Source organism: Capsicum annuum, chromosome 4, assembly GCF_002878395.1.
Source record: "Capsicum annuum cultivar UCD-10X-F1 chromosome 4, UCD10Xv1.1, whole genome shotgun sequence".
Taxonomy (NCBI): Eukaryota; Viridiplantae; Streptophyta; class Magnoliopsida; order Solanales; family Solanaceae; genus Capsicum; species Capsicum annuum.
In genome coordinates this window covers 185,461,409-185,482,631 of record NC_061114.1, presented here as the reverse complement: position 1 = coordinate 185,482,631, position 21,223 = coordinate 185,461,409, and the positions used below count along the sequence as shown (strand labels likewise).

The 21,223-nt window shown below is 36.3% G+C and overlaps 1 protein-coding gene across 2 annotated transcripts; it reads left to right on the top strand.

The window, feature by feature from the left end:
* The first annotated feature begins 180 nt into the window (after positions 1-180).
* Positions 181-13,035, top strand: LOC107867656. Of its 2 annotated transcripts, XM_016713995.2 has the most exons (13): positions 181-578; positions 667-735; positions 1,612-1,677; positions 1,750-1,825; positions 1,978-2,055; positions 3,647-3,744; positions 4,472-4,545; positions 9,864-9,951; positions 10,063-10,220; positions 10,981-11,023; positions 11,248-11,313; positions 12,290-12,367; positions 12,638-13,035. In XM_016713995.2, the coding sequence occupies exons 1-13, from the start codon at positions 474-476 to the stop codon at positions 12,734-12,736; spliced, it is 1,098 nt and encodes a 365-aa protein (XP_016569481.1). In that variant the 5' UTR covers positions 181-473; the 3' UTR covers positions 12,737-13,035. The 2 variants fall into 2 exon arrangements, with proteins under 2 accessions (XP_016569481.1, XP_016569483.1); XM_016713997.2 differs by lacking the exons at positions 10,981-11,023; positions 11,248-11,313 and having other exon boundaries at positions 186-578.
* Positions 13,036-21,223: the final 8,188 nt, after the last annotated feature.

Here is a 21,223-nt window from a genome sequence, read left to right as displayed (position 1 = left end):
TTTTTTTCTTCTCACACGCTTTTTGAAAAGTGAATACACCCTCTCTATCATGGTAGATATTTAGTATACTTTAAAGTTATGAAGAGGTTATATAATTAGTCGTGAAATTAAGGGTTTAAAGGGAAATATGCAGACAAGTTTAGGGATAAAATGATATATGTTTTCTAATTATTTTATACTAATATTTTCTTAATTACTAATCACCACATTTTCTAACTGACTAATCCAAATTTTTTTTCACAATTTTTTTTTTCATCAGAGATAAGATCAAACCCCTAACCTCTCTAGCTTAAGGGGTGAGATGCTTACCACAAACCCTTGAGGTTAATCCAAAACTTTACCCCTGTTAGGTTTATTGAACCGGAGCTCAAAACCAGAAGTCTTGGCGTTTGCTTCAAAAACTTGAAGAAGAGGTTCAACAAAAAGTTAAAACTTTTCAAAAACAAAACAAAAACAAAAAGGCAGTTTCGATAATGTTGGAGTTGAAGGCAAAGTGTTTGAAGAAAGCAGTGGTTCCTTCCACTCTAATTAAGCATCCATCCCCCGGCAACCTTCAGTCTACTCGTCTTGCTCTTCATGTCCGTTACTTCACTTTTCCCCTATATAATATCCAATTCAAATTTCAATTTTTAACTGTTTTTTCTTTTTTATATTTTCTGAGAGCAGATGAACGATGGCAATGTTTCTTCTTGTTCCGTCTACATTGCTTCCGGTTGCCGCATTTACGAAGCTCTTGTAAGTCACTTTTCAAAATGCCATATACATTCCATTATACTAATTTAGACAGTCCAACTAACTAAGCCTTATTCCAATTGAATACCTCAATTCCCAATAAAATATTTCAATTCAAATTTTCATTTTTTCTCTGTATTCTCCTTCTGTCTGTTAGGTTGTTAAGTACTTAAGTTTACTACATAAAATATATCATGTCATTCAATTATACGCAGTTTCCTCAATAATCCATAAAACAAAATGTTTTCTACTTGAGGTTGATGCGTATAGTTGAAGAAGATGACATAAAAAGTTTTTGTAAAATTTGAGCATGTAGTTTCTAATTGAAACATTGTATTAGGAGTTGAGGTATTCAATTGGAACATAACTTAGTTCGGGTTAACTATGTTTTAAACCTCGTGTTTGTATTTAAGAAGTCTTCATATATTCATGTGAAAAACAACAAAACTTGGTATACTATGATGTATTATTTAGGTTACAGTTTTTTGTTCTTCTAGTGTTTATTGGACCCCTCATTGGATGTTTGTTGGTTAGCCCTTTTGCTCTGTCTGTTGAATTCCAGTAAGCTAAATTGAGTTGTAATTATTCTCTTGACCCATGTAAGAGAGGGGAATCAAAATTCTCTTTCCAGTGATTGTAATTTCAAAATCACTTGCATGTAGGAGACCACCGTACTCACCCATTTTCAATTTTCAGTTCGTGAAGGTAAATTAGGAGAGCCAGCGAGACATAGATAGATCGAGATAATTGTTGTAGTTATCTGGTCTATAAATTTACTTCACAAACGTGTTTGAAGGTTATTAGGTGGCTAATCCTTCTTAAGGCATGTTTGATAAAGAAGCAATGTTACTTTATTTTCTTTTCATTTTCACTGTACAGATTCCAATGGAAAGTTCACTGCTCAACCTAGGAAAGGAGGACCTCTTAATTCCCGAACAATGTGAGGTAAACTTGTTTTCTTCTATTATGATGCAAGATGGATTTTTGAAGTAGCTTATTAATATTGTTAATGTGAAGGTTCTAGAGGCTTCAGTGCTCAATCGTTGCCCACATCGATCAGAAATCCAAAGTATAGTGCTAGCTGAAAGTGAAAGTAAGATCTGGAGACATGCCTGCATATTTGATTTCCATGAGTTGCATTGGCATTATTATGTGATATTAGGTTACAAAATAATTTATTTTACATATTTGAAGCATCTACTCTTTACCTTTCAACAGCTTCATGTTATGTCTAGCTCTCTACAGGCTCTGGTTGCGCAATTCTGGGAAGCGTGGATTCTTATGGTCACCTTATTGTCTCTAGATTGGATGCTAGTGACGAAGGTATCCCTCTTATTTATTTTTGAATATGTCTTTGTGATGGATGTTTTGACGCAACAAGTTCAAGGTGAGGTGCCTTGGTGTATCTTATTTGCGGATGACGTAGTTTTGATTGATAAGGCCTGCAGAGTAGTTAATGCTAAGTTGGAGGTTTGTTGACAAACCCTAGAGTCTAAATGATTTAGGTTGAGCAGGACCAAGACTAAATATTTGGAGTGTAAGTTCAGTGAGGGGACACAGGAGACTGATGTGCTAGTGAAGCTTGATACTCAGGGTTTCAAGTTTCTTGGGCTTATGATACAAGGAAATGGTGTAATTGATGAGGATGTCACTCATCATAATGGTGTAAGGTGGGTGAAATGGAGGCTTGCAGCCAGGGTCTTGTGTGATAAGAAGGTGTCCCCTTGACTTAAAGGCAAGTTCTATAGAGTGGCGGTTAGACCAACTATGTTGTATGGGCGGAGTGTTTGCCAGTTAAGAACTCTCACACTCAAAAGATGAAGGTGGTGGAGATGAACATATTGTAATGGATATGTGGGTTTACTAGGATGGATAGGATCAGAAATGAGGTTATACATGACAAAGTGGGAATGACTTCGGTAGAAGACAAGATGCGTGAAAAGAGGTTGAGATGGTTCGGGCATGTGATTAGGAGGGGCACAGGTGCCCCAATGCAGAGGTGTGAGAGGTTGGCAATGGATGGATTCAGGCGAGGTAGAGGTAGATCGAAGAAATATTGGAAGGAGGTGCTTAGCATGACATGGAGCAGTTACAGCTTACCGAGGGCATGACTCTAGATAGTAAGGTGTGGAGAACGCGTATTAGGGTAGAAGGTTAGTAGGATGAGGGCTAGTAGTTGTAGCGTTTCACAGGTAGTTTCTTGTTCTTGGAGTTTTTGGGAGTTGTTTGTTGCTTCAGGTAGATTGTTGTTGGTATTTTTTGGTGATAATCTTGTTTCTGCTACAGTTTGTTTGTTCTTTTTTACTACCTTTTGTTTCTTATTTTTATATTTTGTCTTTTTCTACGTTGTTTGGTCTTGAGCCGGGAGTCAATCGGAAACAACCACTTTACCTCACTTATGAGGTAGTGGTATATACTGCGTACTTTCTACCCTCCCCAAACCCCACTATGTGGGAATATACTGGGTATGTTGTAGTAGTTGTACTTAGCTGTATGCTGATGGATTCTGTTAAAATTAGAAGAATCTCAGAGTTGATATTTTAGTTTCCGGTTTACCTCATGTTAAACCTAAATTTTCTCCTTTGTTATAGGTGTAAGGCCGCTGTTAGTTAATAAATAAATTTACCAATCATGGAGTCCAACATGCTCACTTAATAGTTTGGTTTTGCTACTTATAATTCCCTAAAGAATTTTGTAAAGATGCTATGTTTGGATTACTATTATCTGGCATATAAGTGAACTAGTTTACCAACTTGATTTGAGAAATTGATGCTTTTGCTAATTAGAGTGGATCTAAGAGAACTTTTGTAATGTTGTTGACGTGGACCACCCATGACTTTTACTGATGAGTTATTCCCTCATTTATTCTAGCATGATATTTGGATTACAGCTTGATGAATTCCTCACATTCTAGATATCAACGGGCTTACATATTCTGTCTCTCCTCGAGATCGCGGTGTTGGAGAAGGTAGCTGGACAGGCCTGTGCTTCAATCCCACTCAACAGTCCATGGTATTTGGTTTCATATGTCTGCTACGTTAGAGTCTGTGATCATTAATGCTGATGTTTCACATCTGCAGCTTCTTCCTGTACAATTTAGTTTGTAGAACCATTGTATTGTGCCCGTGGGTGCAAAATGAGGCAATTGGGGTGGAGGGGAGGCCTTGTCCTTGTCAGCTGACTAGTTTGCAATCCATTTCTTGTTGTGTATTTACCATTTTGCTTCAATGTAGCTTCTGTCCTTTTCCTGAGATTTTTCCAGATAGATTAGTCTGCCTTTTTCAACCTTCAGCTTTGTGAGAAGTTTTACTTTTGACCTACCATTTTCGGAAAAATTTGAAATGATGGCATTGACTGGCATCAGAATGTTCTCATCTTTGAATATAACATTGGTTTCTTTGGTTCCATGAGACGCTGGCTTACTAAGCTAATCAATTTGTTGGTTAATATACCTGATTAAAACAATGCGTAATTCTTGATATCATATTGGCTATTCAAATGAACTCTTAAACACCTTTTTTTTCTGAAACTTGTAAAAGTAACTCTAAGCACTTTTATGTTGATGTTTTGAACCATGGAAGGCAAATGAGACGGTTGCTTTTGTTCACATTCATTTCCTGTTTTTATTTCCTTTTAACATCCTCTGTGTGTGTGTGTGTTGCAAAGAGTAAGTGTTTCATTTGTGGCATATTTCTTGCCTTTTGCCTGTATCTCAGTATTTTCTGGGTTTTGGCCTCAGGCAGCTGTGGCTCGCAGTTTCTCCAAAACCATTGACGTCTATGACCAAGATATTCATCTCCGTACTTTTCGTTCGTAAGTACTTATCTTTGCTTCGGAGACAATAGGTCGTTTACAGTCTAATCTCAAACTTTTCATTCTATTTTTGCTACTATGCTTTCCAATTTTGAGATATCGTTTATATATACAGCAGCATGTCTCAAAACATCATACATCTACTGGTCATATATCCTTTCTCCTTTCTGGGTAGCCTGGATTGTTTTTATTCCCTCTTGGAGGCATTGCTAGACTAGTACTACCATGAATTTTTTGTTACCTTGGCCTTTTAGGCAATGTTGCTAATAAAAAGAAAAATAAAACCAGTAAACTAGCCAGATGCCCATTTTGGTACTTGTGACAGAGATAAACAAATCAGACTTTAAGAGGAGGGGATTACATTGAAAATTTGAATAGTGGTTTCTGCAAACGCTGTTTTTTGTGGATTAGTTATTGTTTCTGTCAAGATAATTCAACTGTTCTATATTTCTGGAGCTCATATATATAGCATGACTTGAGTCCTAAGTTTGCATCCCTCTCTTTGTATGTATGCCTTTGTGTTGGCATGTCTCTAGATTTGTTTATCAACCAAAAAAGAAAAAAATCAAAAGAAAATGCACGGCAATAGTTACGGTGATGGTTTGGGAGGTGGCTCTGACCAGCATCCTATGATGTTCTTACATCATGTGTAGGAAAAGTTCCACAAAAATATCTGAAAAACAATTTATAGAGTTGTATATACCTAGTTTTACCAAAGATTAAAATTACCATTTCACTTGAAAAGGGGAAAGAGGTGTCTGGGCCCGTTTTGGCTCTCCTCGACTAAATCCACGGGATACCTGTCATCTCCCACTAGCAACAACTATCAGGTAAATTTGTTCACCAAGGCTAGAACAAATGTGAAGAATCACCCAGTGTTTTTTATCTCTTTTGGGATTTGAACCTGAGACCTCAAGTTCTCAACCCACTTCATTGACCACTAGGCCACACCTTGGGTGCATATGCTGATGGCGTTCTCATAATATGCAATACAGATAGTAGACAGGTTGAGTATATAGAAATCATCTAACTTTGCCTTCTCTAGACTTTGTAGAAATCTGGCCAAAAGTTTCCTCTTTCCTGAAGTCCAGAAACTTAAGAACTGGCTGATAATTTGGGATGTAATATTGGATCTTTACCTAACATGTAATTAGTCATGCACCTTTGTTGCAGCTGTTAAGTTAGCGGCCATCTGGACTGGAGTCATAGAAAGGGTGAAGAAGAAGCTATCAAGTTGAAAAGGCAATCCTTGTGTTTTGTGGGAGACTGACTTTAAAAACAGCATGATAGATGCTCCCCCAAACTATGTAATATCTTTATTCCTATGCCAGCATGGTTGGAGGAAGACAGAAATTCTTATGGGAAGGAAACAAAAAGAAAACAGGTCAAAAATTTTTACACCTACCAAGGAAGATGGGATCTAGCATTAGGAATCTTAGTGCACAAAAAAAAAAACCAAGTGACGTCGAAATTTAACCGTGAGGAAGGTGCTCTGTGGAGGAAGGTAATGGTTGCTAAATTTGGTCAAAATGATCCATGTTGCACAAAGTTGACCTCTGAGCCTATGGAGTTGGTATTTGGAAGCACATCATTAAACAGTGGGAAGCTCTTGTTGCGAAAATCAACTTCGTAGTGGGACAACAACAACAACATACCCAGTATACTCCCATCAAGTGGGGTGTGGGGAAGGTAAGTGTACACAATCCATACCACTACCTCAAATGTGAGATAGAGAGGCTGTTTTCGATAGACCCCCGACTCAAAATAAAACAATCTAAGATAAGGAATAGTAAAAGAATAAGATACAATCTACCCTAATCCGCCTCCTCCACAACTTCCTATCCAGGGTTATGTCCTCAGTAAGCTGGAGCTGCTCCGTGTCATGTCTCATCACCTCCCTCCAATATTTCTTCGGTCTACCTCTACCTCGCTTGAAACCATCCCTAGCCAACCTCTCACACCTCCGCACTGGGGCATCCGTGCTCCTTCTCATCACATGATCGAACCATCTACACCTTGCTTCCCTCATCTTGGCTTCCACCGAAGCCACTTCTACCTTATCTCGAATAACCCCATTTCTAATCCTATCTTTCCTAGTACAACCATATATCCATCAAAGCATTCTCATCTCCGCCACCTTCATCTTCCGGATGTGGGCCTTCTTAATAGGCCAACACTCCGCCCCTACGCCCCATACAACAAAGACGGTCTAACCACCACTCTGTAGAACTTGCTTTTTAAGTTTGGGAGGTACCTTGTTGTCACATAAGATTCCAGAAGCGAGCCTCCATTTCATCCACCCTACCCCAATCCAATGAGTGACATCTTTATCAGTGTCTCCATTCTCCTGAATCATAGACCCCAGATACTTGAAACTATCTCTCTTAATGATAGAATGAGTGTCAAGCTTAACAACCGCATCGGACTCATGAGACACCTCGCTGAACTTACACTCCAAATATTCCGTCTTGGACCTGCTCAACCTAAACCCTTTGGATTCCAGAGTTTGCCTCCAAACCTCCAATTTGGCATTAACTTCACTACGTGTCTCATCAATCAAGATTACATCATCCGCAAAAAGCAAACAACACGGCACCTCACCTTGAATGTGCCGTGTCAAAACATCCATCACCAAGGCAAAAAGAAACGGCACGTCGATCCTTGATGTAACCCTTCAAGACGGGAAAGTGCTCCGAGTCCCCTCCCATAGTCCATCAAGAAAATTCTATTTTTGTCATAATGCATGGATATCCTAGTCTCTTTATCTTTGCTCAAAATGCACAAGACAATTTCTTCAGTTCCTGCACTATTCAATTGAGCTGAAGAGCCTGTTGTCTGGGAGAACAGGCAAAAGTGGTGTCTTTACATGTCACAGACTGCTAAAGAAACTCTAGTTGCTTGTCCAGAAAATGGGAACAGTGGGCTTGGAGAAAGATTTTAAAAGCAGAAATCCTTTGATCCTAACTGTTCCTGAGAAGTGGCCCATGATGCAGTTCTTACACGTCAAAATCTGTAGAAAAGAGGTATTATTATTTTTTATCGTAGAAAAGAGGTATTAATATCTGTGGGCTGTAGCAGATCCATTTTTCTTAAAGAAGGAACTGAAGATACAAGACCTCGTTTATCCTTTGTTCAGTTGCTTGTAAACTGTCAAATCTGTTCCTGAACATTTTTGGAGTTATGTAGGTAATGCTTCCTCAGTCAAGGCACTATTTTGGATCTGAACAGTTGAAGGTTCTAAAGAAAGAGGCAAAGCAGTCAAAAATGCAATACCGGCATCTGTTTTGTGGTTTATATGGCATCATGAATTTATTTCAAATTGAGATGTTTTAACTTTATTCCAGTTTTACTGAGGGAAATGGCAGATGCTTTTGTGAAGATCCGGAACTCTACCCAGACTGAAATATAAATATCTGCATTATCTTGTTTTTTGGTGTAAATCAAAAGGTGTCTATGAAGTGAATGCTTTAATAGAATTGCTAGGTCACTGATAGACATAGACTGATTTACATCATTCTTGGTCACCCCAGCACCACCTTGCTGCTACGACATTCATCTAAAAACTTATTTTATTCAAGAAAAAGAAAAGCGCACACTGCTATTGTAATGGCAGTAGTATGGTATATGTTCCCCTTACTTGCTCAACACAAATCAGCATCAGCTTGCCCTTATTTTGACAAGGTGGGGTGTTGGGGTGACTTGTTGCTCAAACTAAAGAGTCTTACTAATATAGCGAGGCATAAAAGTTTTATTCAGTTTTAGGTTCTTTTAAGGTTAAAACAATAACAACAACAACAACATATCTAGTGTATTCCCATAAAGTGGGGTCTAGGGAGTGTATAGTTTACACAGTCTATACCACTACCTCAGATGAAGTAGTGAGGCTATTTCCAATAGACCCTGGCTCAGGACAAATAACAATAATAGAAAAGATAGAAACAACAAACAAAATGAGATAACACACCAATAGATTATAAAAGAAACAAGATACCTATGAAGTAATGCTATACACAATCTATTAGAAAATCATAAACATCACCAAAATACCATGAACAAGGGACCACAAGACACACATAACATTCGGACTATACGCACAAATACAAACAAAGCACTTCTTCCTACTAGCAAGGACACACCCCTACCCACTAACCCTCTGCCCTATCCGCGTTCTCCACATCTTCCTATCTAGGGTCATGTCCTCAATAATCTGGAACTGCTCCATGTCATGTCTAATCACCTTCTTCCAATATTTCTTCAGCCTACCTCCATCCCATTTGAAGCCAACCTCTAACACCGCACTGGGGCATCCGTGCACCTCCTCATCACATGCCCAAACCAACCATCTCAACCACACTTCTTGCATCTTTTCTTCTACCGAAGCCACACCAACATTCTCTCTAATACCCTCATTTCTAATCCTGTCTCTCTTAGTAGTCCACACATTCATTGCAGCATCCTCATCTCCGTCACCTTCAACTTTTGGATATGGGAGGTTTTGTCTGGCCAACACTCTACTCTATACAACATAGCGGATCGAACCGTCATTCTGAAGAACTCACCTTTAAGTTTAGGAGGTACCTTCTTATTGCACAAGACTCCCGAAGCAAGCCTCTATTTCATTCACCCTGCACCCATATGGTGTGTGACATCCTTGTCAATCTCTCCATTCCCTTGAATCATAGACCCAAGATACTTGAAACTATCTCTCTTCGGTCCGGGAATCCAGCTTCATTACAACATCCGCCTCATGCGACAGATCACTGAACTTGCACTCCAAGTATTCTGTCTTGGTCCTGCTCAACCAAAATCCTTTAGACATTCTTTTAAGGTTAAAAAGCAAAGGTTTTTTGAAGGGCCTGAAAGAATCATACGCATAAAAAATTAAGTGATGTCTTCTCTTTGATTCGTATATAGAAATAAAAATATCCTAGAGGAAATTGCTGGAATGATGCACATATATGCCATGTGTACACTCTTAGACAAAAGACAAATAGATAGATGGAAGCAAAATTTTCCAGGAATAGAATTCATTCCGTCAACACTCTTTCTTGTACTCATGGGCCTTTCCCATTGTAGTTAGCATCTTCAATAATGTCTCCCTATGAAAATTGAATATTCATGTCCTTACCTTAATTAGTGAGCTTGAGTTGATTGTTTACAGGTTGCAATATGTAGAAACTTTACTATCTAAGATCATAGATTGCATTTCGGACACATGTGGTCTTTCAGATGACAAATAATTTTATTTTGGACTATCTTTCTTTGTTTGGCTCAAGTGTCTTTGAGAAATTTATTTGAGGAAGAAAATTACATTGCAGATTGTGGTATCCATCTTCACTTATCTTCATGCAAAATTTGGCTTTAGGTGGTGGAAATTCTGTATTAGCAGTTGCAGAAGGTTGCCAGGTAATGTTTCCATGTTTTTTTTTTTTTTAATTTTCTTATGTTTGAATCACGCAGAGAATTTCCTGTTCTTTGCTGATTCTTTTCATTCTTGGCACTCTCTACTGGCTGCAGCTGTCTATATGGGACTTGCGAATGAAAGAAAAAGGTGGTTGTGTGCATCGGATCTGTGGATCTGTAGGAGATAACTTGTATGCAGTCTGTAATTCTTCAAAAGGTACCATTGCGGCGGGTGGAGCTGATCGAACTGTGACTGTCTATGATCCTCGCAGGTTATCTCCTTATAAGGCTTCACTTTGATTTTACTTTACTCAAATCAAATTTCAGATAACTTGGAATACACTATGTTAAGTAATTTGATCTTGTCTATTTTCTCATATATTTCTTGTCTTGTGCATTCTTTTGAAAGGAATTGTTAATTTGTTATGGCCCCTAGTTCTGGATCGAGTCGCTGGACGATTAACTTGGAAGTCAGACCTAACGTTATGGTCTAAGTCCTTGTTTTTGTTTCGTGACTTGCCTATGATTGCTGAATTTTGCAGTTCATTCAGGGAACTGCATACCTGCATACCAGGGAAATTGTTTGAGAAAGTCCAGATTCTCTTGATAAAATCCAACTTGTTTTATTAATAATGTCAAATCTCTTAAATAGAGGTTTACAGTAGCAAAGGGTCCTAACAAACTAGAAATAGAAAAGTCCTATAAAACTGAATTAACAAGAGCCCTAATCAACTCTGGTAAGTTGTATTCTACTAACAGAAAAATTCAGAAAATATTAATCACTATCACTCCTATTCATTCTTGCTTTTGGAATATTGTTTCCCGACAAAAGCATCAAAACAGGAATATTGCCAATTCTAGCACTAGGATATGTTCACTCTTGCAAATTATATTAAAATCTATAATTTTCTCAGCTTTGTATGTTTGCTTCAGAGTCGTGATATGAAACATAGTTCCTGGCAGGTTTTGTTGTGTGAGAGAGTTGATTTTATTTCCCTGACACACTGGTACAAATATACATTTCAAATGCAGGTGGGCCACAGTGTCAAGATGGATGAACTGCTCTAAATATGAGGTCAATCCTCCCTCGCCCAATTTCTAAAAAGAAGTCCGGCCAATAACAATTGAATGAAGTTGTCTGGTCGAGATTTTATTTCATCTCATTTTTGTTACCTTGATCTCAAGGAAAATTCTTTTTGGGTTCCTTTTCTAAATCCTTTCTAAGCATCTGTTCTTTCATGATTCTTTATTATGGCTATGCTTTGCGTTATAATTACTATAATGTCTATGCTGCTACAGATAACGGGACTTGCTTTCTCTTCCATTGATCCTGAATATGTTTATTTACAAGGAGTTGACTACGAGGTGACTATTTCATGAAAAACCTTTCGCAGTTTACATGAATCCTAAATAGAGAATCAGAGTTTCATCTTTACTCCAAGCATACATCCTCCCTTCCATAAAACGTAGTACTCCCTAGATCCAACCTTGATGTAAAACTTCAGCATAGCTACTAAACATTCGTGTTCAAAAGCTCTTCTCAATATTCCAACTTGTAACCTCATTTCCTTACAACATAGTGCTTCCTGTTAAAGTTCGAGATTGCTGTAGTTTTTAAGTGTGGCAGACAACTACCAAAATTAGGTATTTTACCTCTTTTTTTCTTCCAGGGCTCTAAAGTTGATTTAAATGTCGGAAGTCAATATCTCCCCATACTTGGTAGATTACACGATCGTCTACTATGATTACAATGTTATTACTCCTTTTCCCCTTCATAGTAAAATCATAAAACAAAAAAGTAAATCTTACCTTCTCAAAAAGTAAAAGGATAAAGCAAACTGTACATGATACCTGGTTCTTGCTATTTAACTAGCGTTTGACCATAGATTCCCAAATATTTTTGAAAAATCAGATTTCTTAGTTGTTTCCTTCTGCATTTTTTTTTCCTGTCGTTCTTTCACATGGCCATTCGCCATTGCCATTTTTGAAACCCCCGGCGATCTGTTGCCCCATGAAATGATACTGTCATCTAGTTTGTAGTTTTGAGGGCCAACTTGACAAAACGTTTTATAACTTGTGAATTTAAGGTTCTGTACGTAATCTATCTAGGCTTTCATCACCTCCATGCTCTACATGATACATGGTGCATTTGGAATTTTGTTCCTCATAATAACAATAATTCAAGTAGTGATTTGTTTTTTTATACCCTTTTCATTTTTCTCCTTTTCTTGGGAAACTCGAGGGAGCCATTAGGTATGACCTGCAAGAATTAGACAACCCATATAAGTACTTTCTATGACAGTTTTGTTTAATAGAACATTTGATATATACTTTTTCACAGGTTATTTGTGGACGATGGCGAGAAAGCAAGAAAATGTTTTCATATCGAGGAGATTCTAATTGGCTCGGATTTAGCAAGGTATGAGTAAATTTTAAATGTATTATGCAAATTATCCGACTCCATTTTGCTAGTTTGCGGCAAATAACTTCCACCAAATCACCAATGCACTTTCTTCAATGGAAATCGATCAGCAATGATGAGAAAATTTACTTTGGTATAAGATCTACATTCTGCGTACTACATTTCTGAGTGTTTGGCAGTAATATGCCAGCATCATATGAAACTTGTCCTTGTTATTTCCACCTCCATTTAATTCATCTAATTGTTTTTAACATGTTATTTTGACAGTGTTCAGACAGGGATGTCTTGGGGGGTTGGTCCGACTCAGGTAGCATATTTGTGGCTGATATCCATTGTTGTGAACCAGTAGACTTGCCAAATGACTAGGATGTCCCTGCGGCAACCAGTCCTTTCAAATTCGTTTTAACGGCGGCGCATACCTAAAATGCTCCAGGGTACAAATGAAAGGCGTAGATCCATAGCGTGTATGCCCTAGAATTTGAGGCACAAGCCCGTGGTGTTAAATTTATTTTTTGTTGTTTTAAGGTATTTGCTATAGATCGTGTTTTTTTTTTTTAAAAAAATTATTGATGCAATGATGTTTATCCTTATGCTATTGTTTTTGTGTTGTAGTGATTTTTTCTAAAATATATAAAGAAAGAAAGCAACTCTAGATTACGACAGTATCATAAGTAATTCTATTAGATGATTATGTCTGGAATTGATGGGAAAAGAATTTCATAGAACTATGTTTATGAGGTGATTTAATCTATGGAAAAGGGCCTAAAATGCCCTTCAATTATATGAAATGGTGTAAAAATGTCCTCTATCTATTTATTGGGCCTGAAATGCCCTACCCGTCGACCTATTATAGCTACAACAACAACAACAAAAAATTCAGTGTATTCCCACAAAGTGGGGTCTGGGGAGGGTAAGATGTACGTAGTCCATACCGCTACCTCTGAAGTAGTAGAGAGGCTGTTTCTGACAGACCCCCGACTCAAGATAAAGAATAGTAAATAAGGGGATGGATGACATAACAGAAATAAGGAATAAGAAATAATAAAATAGAAATAGGAGAAATACGAGAAATAAGGGCAACACGAAATACGACCTATTAGAGCTATTTTGTCCTTTTATTTAATGGATTAATTTAACCTCACTTTATTAATAATGTTTTTTTTATTGGTCAACTAATAATTAATTCTAAATTAAAAATCCCAACCTACCCCAACCTAATAACCCAATCCACTCCCACTCAAATCAAATAACAAAATTCAGTTTTCGATTTTAACCCAAAAAAACCCTTAGTCAATATTAGTCGCACTCTTTTTCTTTATTTCCCTCTCTTCTCCTCCGATACAAAGCACAGATTGCTGGAGTAACATTATTGAATATCTTAAACGATAAAATCTTAGACTTCAAGTAATTTTACTCCTTTTCAAGTAAGAAATTTTTTCTTTTTAGTATTTTAAGTTAGGGTTTTTTTTTTATTTTTCAATGTTGTCGCGATTTGATGTATATTAATATTTCTATGTTGTTCCATGTGTCATATATTTGTTGTAGTGACTTTTTAAAGTAGCATGACTTTTATGCTTTCATTTGCTTTTCTCAAATTAGGGTTTTCTTATAATGTTCTCTCAAATGAAAGACTTATTTTTTCAGCATTTATTTCGTATATTTTTCTTTGACTTTCATAATGTTATGGGTGACTGTTAGGTATGTCATAATTTAATGTATTTATGGCTGTTAAGTATGTGATATTTTTATCAAAAAAGTGATTATTTATTTTTTTATTTTTGATGTTGCATTCTCGATGTAGTCCTTATCCCTTTTTGTTCTTTATCATTGTCTTGACATAAAATATTGAAGATTTCCCGTCTTTTTATTTTCTTTATTGGTTTTTGATAAGTCATTTTCTATTTGTTTTATGTTTTTTCATGTGACCCCTTCACAGAATGGTTGAAAAGGTTGATGCGGTCTTTAACTATGGAGGAAAGTAGTTCCTTAAAGTAGTTTCTTACTCCTCAACTTATCTACTTAAAAATTTGACTCATATATGAAAAAGGTATGATCCAGATTTACTCTCACATATAGATATATGTTCAGAGTACACTGAAAAGTTACGTTTTAATAAAGATGAAACAATTGCTATTTATAGGGCCATTTGATGGGTGTTATCTAGTTGAGGGTGATTCAAGAATTAGAACTCTACAAAAATGCATTGTTTACTCAATCCAATCTGCTTAAACTTCAACTGTTTATTGTTGAGGAGGATGAAAATATTATCCCAACTCTTGACATTAGTCAACATAATGGACATTTTTCTACAACAGTAAATACAGTAACTGATGGTGAATCAAGGGAGGAAGAGGAAAATGAAAATGAGCATGTAGATAGTGACTGCAATAGTGATGAGTTAAAAATTCTTGAGAGGGAAAAGAAAAGAAAAGTCAATGAGAGTTTAGACAACTTCTTAGAATTGGAAAAGGGAATGAGCTTTAAGGATCTTGATGAAGCAAAAATGTTAGTGAGTTTTTATTTAATTGTCAAGAAGAGGGGCCTTAAAGTTACTAAGAGTGACCCTACTAGAGTTAGATATAGATGTGATGTTGGATGTTCTTTTACGTGTTTGATATCCGAAGTTGGTAAAGGTGAAGGATTTGAAGTTAAGACCTTGACAATAGAACATACATGTCAACCATACTTTAAGAATAGAAGAGCTACTCAACAAGCTTTAACACACTATTTCAAGAACAAAATTCAGAATAACCCTAATTACAAGGTGACAAATATGAGGAAGAATGCGGATGATAGAATTTCACTTAATGTTCGCTATACAAAGATGAAGCAGATTAAGAGAATTATCTTAAAGAATCTAGAGGATAGTTTTATTGATGATTTTAACAAGTTGAAAGCATATTATCAACAATTGAGGGCTACCAATCTTGATTCTAATGTGGTGGTAAACATATCTAAAGATGCATTGGAACAAGATAAAAGAATTTTTTAAAAATATATGTGTGCTTTGAATCTTTGAAAAGTGATTGGAGAAGTAGTTTGAGACCATTCATAGGGCTAGATGGAACATTTTAAAGGAAAAATTTAAAGAAATTTTACTGGTGGCCCTTGGACAAGATTTAGTAAAGCATTTCTATTCACTTGCTTGGATAGTGATTGATAGAGAAACTACTAGAACATGAAATGGTTTATTGAGTTGTTGAGAAATTCATTAGGTTTGACAGATGGTGAAGGATTGACACTTATGTTTGATATGCAAAAGGTAATTATTTATCACTTTCATTATTTTTTATTTTTTATTCTGTATACACTTGAATTACTTCTACTTGTGTTAATTATTTCAGGGGTTGATTGATACTGTTGGCCAATTGTTTCCAAGAGCACATCACAGATGGTTTGTAAGGCATATAAAAGTCAGTTGAGCCAAAATTTGGAGAGCTGAAAAAGTTAATGTGGTGATCTTCTTGGAGTACATTTGTAGAAGAATTTGAAGATCAACTGAAGTACATTAGTTCTGTATCTGAACAAACAGTCAAAAATCTATTGTGGTATCCTTCAAAACACTGGTGCAGGGCCTGTTTTGACACAATGTACAAAAGCTTCACATGTAAAAATAATTTTACTGAGTCATTCAACAAATGGATTTTGATCGCAAGGGGAAAATCAATAATTAAGATGTTGAAAAATATTAGAATTAAGGTATTGCCTTTTTAATCTTATGTTATATATACTATAGGTTATGAGTTGTTGTTCATATCTTATTATTATATCAATTTCTATATCTTATTGTTAATATTCTGTATAGGTCATGAGTAAGTTGAAAGATCTTGAAGAGCAGGGTGAAAAATGAACAGAAAATTTTTGTTCATATGCCATGGAGTTGTATAATGATTTCAAAATCATTGCACAAGATTATCATGTTCAAGCTAATGAAGACTTAAGATATGAGATGGTTTAAGGTATTGATAGGCATGTTGTGAGTCTTGCTAGTAAGAGATATACATGTAGGCCTTGAGATTTGACAAGAATATCATGTCCTCACGCCATTAAAGCTTTTCAACATAATAAATAAGAATCAGAGGATGAGATACACCAGTGGTATTCAAAAGAGACTTACATGTTGTTGTGCCAACATAAAATACAGCCAGTAGGGGTGAAAATGTCTGAAAAATTCATCATTCACATGCCATGTAGCCACCAGTAATACATAAAAGATTGATAGACCAAAAGATATGAGAGCAAAGGAGAAAAATGAGGCAAAAAAAAGAGAGGGATTATGGTCAAAAGTAGAAAAAGGTTGAAAATGACATGTGGCCACTGCAATTAAATAGGTCACAATTTGAGGACATGTCCTGTGGTAAGTTCATTGTTCCTTAGGCATTATTCACATTATTGTCTGTTTAACTGGAAACTCACTTTGTTAAATTTTATAGATTCGAAGAAGAGCAAAAATTCTCAAGGCTGTGCCACTGTCAGCACCCCAACCTAATGAAGAATCTGTCTTTATGCCAATTCTTGGTTTGTTGCATCTTATAGTCAATAGATAAACCAACCAATGAATGAAGTTGTTGGTCCTTCAAAGAAGTCTGTCAAAAACAATACTACTTCTTCTAGCATAGTTCAAAAGCCCGTTGCACCTTAAAGAGCACTTATAAATAAAGATGAAACTGAAGATGAGCAACCCTTGTTAAGGCCTAGGGCTTTATCTGAACCTAAGACTAGACTGAAAATAAAGAAGTTACAACAAATATCAATTGATACAAGGAAGATTAACTTCAGGGCTGATGATAATGGTGTTAGTATGCCTACTAATCTGTCTTACTCATAAAAAAAGATGACTTGAAAAGGCAAAGCTTGTGTTACATCAAGTCAGTTGGTAATAGAGAAGGAGAAAAAAATTGACAAACTGAAAGCAAAGAGGGGCAAACACTAGGAAATAACAAGTGTGCATTATGTAGTGGTTTAAGGATTTTGAGGATCCTATGTAATGGCTTACCAATGAAATTTCTTGTTTTGGTATTGTGTTGTGAATCAGCATTGAACTTGACTATATTGGTTCACTTTAAAATATTTGGTGCTTATTATCTTAACTATTTTCTTTTATGTGTTGTGACTGGCCACGTATAAATTTTGTGATAGTCTATCTATGAATTTTGTGAATCAGTTTGGTGTTGTGTTGTGTAAATTGCAGAAAGTTCTTTAAGTGATTAAGAACTTGATGAAATCACGTCCTGTGTAATATCCTGCTAGAGCTGTTGTATTGGGATTCTGCATTTTATCATGTTTGTTGTGTAATACCTTGCCGTTTGAAATGGTAAATATATATATATATATATATATATATATATATATATATATATATATAAATAATGCTATCATGTATCTCCAGAACCTTAAACAAAGTGATTCTAAGCATTTTATTCAATTTTTTTGATAAAATGAGGTACCGTCTAGAATGAGAATTGATGCAACTCCATAAGATTCAAAATCTGCTGATTAACATTTAAATAAAAGTAATACTAAATTTTTCATATCATTTTTTAGTATGCGGATTATTGGGTTATATCCTTTCACAAAGGTGAGATTTAAATCCATTAAAGTACTTATAGTTTGTCATGAGCGTGCAACACCAACATATCAACCCTTTTAATCCCATGAGTAGATTTTCCACTCCAACAATATCAGGCAAAAGTTTGAGCATACATCACTAGGAAACTAGTTGAAACATTTAATAACTTAGTGCTCAATATGCCACACAAATGAGAAAGGACTATATGTTCACCATATATACATTTTTCATCTGAGTTCATTAAGGATATATGCATGTGAACAGACACTTTTAAGTATCACTAATAGGCATTGCTACAAGCAGTTTGCATCTTTAACTATAAATAACTTGTTATCATCTCTTTTAGCTTCAATTGAGTCAACCTCTGATTCTTCTTGATCCGTCACCAATGTATTTGTTGCATCAAATCTAAATTTTTGGCCTATACAACGCGTAAATACATCAATGACAGCATCTCGTTAAAGCTTTTCTAGTATTATGAACTAGGAAGATTTCACAAGAAGCTTGGCTGATATCGTCAATATATTATATATATAACCAACACAATAGCAACGATCAGCTATTACAAAATCATATGGACTTCATATCCATCTACAACGAACAGTCCCAGCATCCATTACTATACTAACAAAAATTTATAAGCTAATAAAGAAAATTGGTGTTTACCTTTCTCCGGTCAGCTGACCGGGACAAACGAGCTTAAATTAAAATAATTTCACCACTGGCGGGACCCACTGCAAATTCGCTGAAGTTCAAACGAATTCATCTAGATTGAATGTTTTGAAGAAATTTCTCCTTGAATTCTTTGGTTACGTAGGATTAGAGGAATGCTCCTCCCAAATCCTCGATTTTTCTCCAAAAAATTCTCCTCCTTTCTCTCTACATAGGTGGATATTTATAAAAAGAAATGTGGATCAATTTTCTAGCATCCACCGATATGGGATTTGGAGTTTTAGGGATATTTTCAGAATTTTATTGAGGGATGATTTATGGGATTTGGGGTTGTACGTTGTTGTTTGTTGTTGGTAAAGGAGAAGTTATAAGGGTGTGGGTCGGGTCACAGGTGTTGTTGGGCTGGGCAACTATTATATTAAGCATAAATAACATAAATACCAACCCTTTTAGAAGTAATTACACTCCCTCCCATTTTTTTAATTATTTTACTCTTTCTCCCTATTAATATACATAACATTCTGTGTATATGTTGAGATTTTTATAATATGTTTAGAGGGTTGGGATTTTTTGTAATATTGAAAACATAAGTTGTGTATATGTGTAATTTTTAGTTATATTAAGGTAGTATTTGATTTATACAAAAATAGAGGTGAAACTCGAAGGTCGTGGAGCACGATTTTCCGGTGAAGCTGATTTAACACGGTATACTTGGGGCTCTCTCTAACGATCTTTCTCCGGTGAACTCATCTTGGACTGACCGGCTGAATCCGACGGCGACGATGACGTAGATGCGCCGAAAATAGGTTAGGGTTACTCCCCTTCTCCCCCCATTCTCTCTCTCCCGAGTTCTCTCTCTATCCCTTTCTCTCTCCCTTCCCTGATTCCTCTTCTCTACACTGCTATCGCCGGTGACACTAGGGTTTTCGCCGGCTTGACTTCGGCGATGGTGTAAGTGGGCAGCACTAGAATTTGCTCAGAAGACTCTCCAGTGATTCTATTCGGCGACATTCAGGTGACAGGAACACTATTCCGGCGACACTATTCCGATGACACTATTCCAGCGATACTATTCTGGCGACCAATTTCTACCGCAAATTGCCGGAATCCAGCGAATCAACCAAGTATACGGACACAACCCAGCTTCGATCAGGTGCACGCGATCCATCTTCTCTAGTTGTGTATAGCTTTCTTGATTTTTAGGGTCTGCTACTGGTAGTGTTCTACGCTATTCTTGTTGGGATTCCTGTTTCGTAGCGTCTTGGCTGATTATCTGGTTGTGGATGTCCAATTTCTTGTTGATTGGTTACTTTGTAATAGTATTTTACGTGTGAATCTTTTTATTATTCTTAGTAGTTTTGGAGTGTGTTACCTTGTCTGATTACTATTACTTGATGTACTAGCATATACATTAATTATGGTAGTTTTAGTTCCCGCTATTGACTATTGTTATCAAAATTTGCGTTATATAATTGGTTTTGTTGCTCTCTATCTATTATAGATTGTTGTCTGTGCCCCTAGCTTCTTTATTGACTTCATTTTAACTAGTGTGCCCTTTTACCTTATATTGATCCCCATTTATTGCATAGTGGCTGTGATTGGCGATGGTAGAATAGGGGCATGTCATAGGTCGGGGTCGGGGTCAGGGTTAAGAGGTGGTAGGTCGGGGTCGGGGTTTGGGGGGGTTGGGTTTGGGTTGGATCTAGGATCGAGTTTGGGGTTAGGGGCTAGGGGTAGTAAGGTTAGGCACGATAAAAGAGCTTTTAGGTTGCGAGTTGGGTTTTGAAACATCGGTACTTTGCAGGGTAAGTCTATAGAGCTGGTGAAGATTCTTAGAAAGAGGAGGGTTAGTGTAGCGTGTGTTCAGGAAACTAAATGGGTAGGCACTAAAGTGAGAGATGTGGATGGATATAAGTTGTGGTACTCGGGTAGCGTGATACGTAGAAATGGGGTAGGTATCTTAGTAAATGAAGATCTTAGGGAGCAGGTGGTAGATAATGGTGTTAGTATGCCTACTAATCTTTCATACTCATAAAAAAAGATGACTTGAAAAGGCATAGCTTGTGTTACATCATGTCAGTAGGTAATAGAGAAGAGAAAAAAATTGACAAACTGAAAGCAAAAAAGGGCAAACACTAGGAAATAACAAGTGTGCATTATGTAGTGGTTTAAAGATTTTGAGGATCCTATGTAATGGCATAACAATAAAATTCCTTGTTTTGATATTGTGTTGTGAATCAGCATTGGACTTTACTATATTGGTTCACTTTAAAATGTTTGGTGCTTATTATCTTAACTATTTTCTTTTACGTGTTGTGATTGGCCACGTATAAATTTTGTGATAGTCTATCTATGAATTTTGTGAATCAGTTTGGTGTTGTGTTGTGTAAATTGTAGAAAGTTCTTTAAGTGATTAAGAACTTGATGAAATCACGTCCTGTGTAATATCTTGCTAGAGCTGTTGTGTTGTGATTTTGCATTTTATAATGTTTGTTGTGTAATACCTCACCGTTTGAGATAGTTAAGATATATATATATATATATATATATATATATATATAATGCTATCCCGTATCTGCAAGACCTTAAACAAAGTGATTCTAAGCATTTTA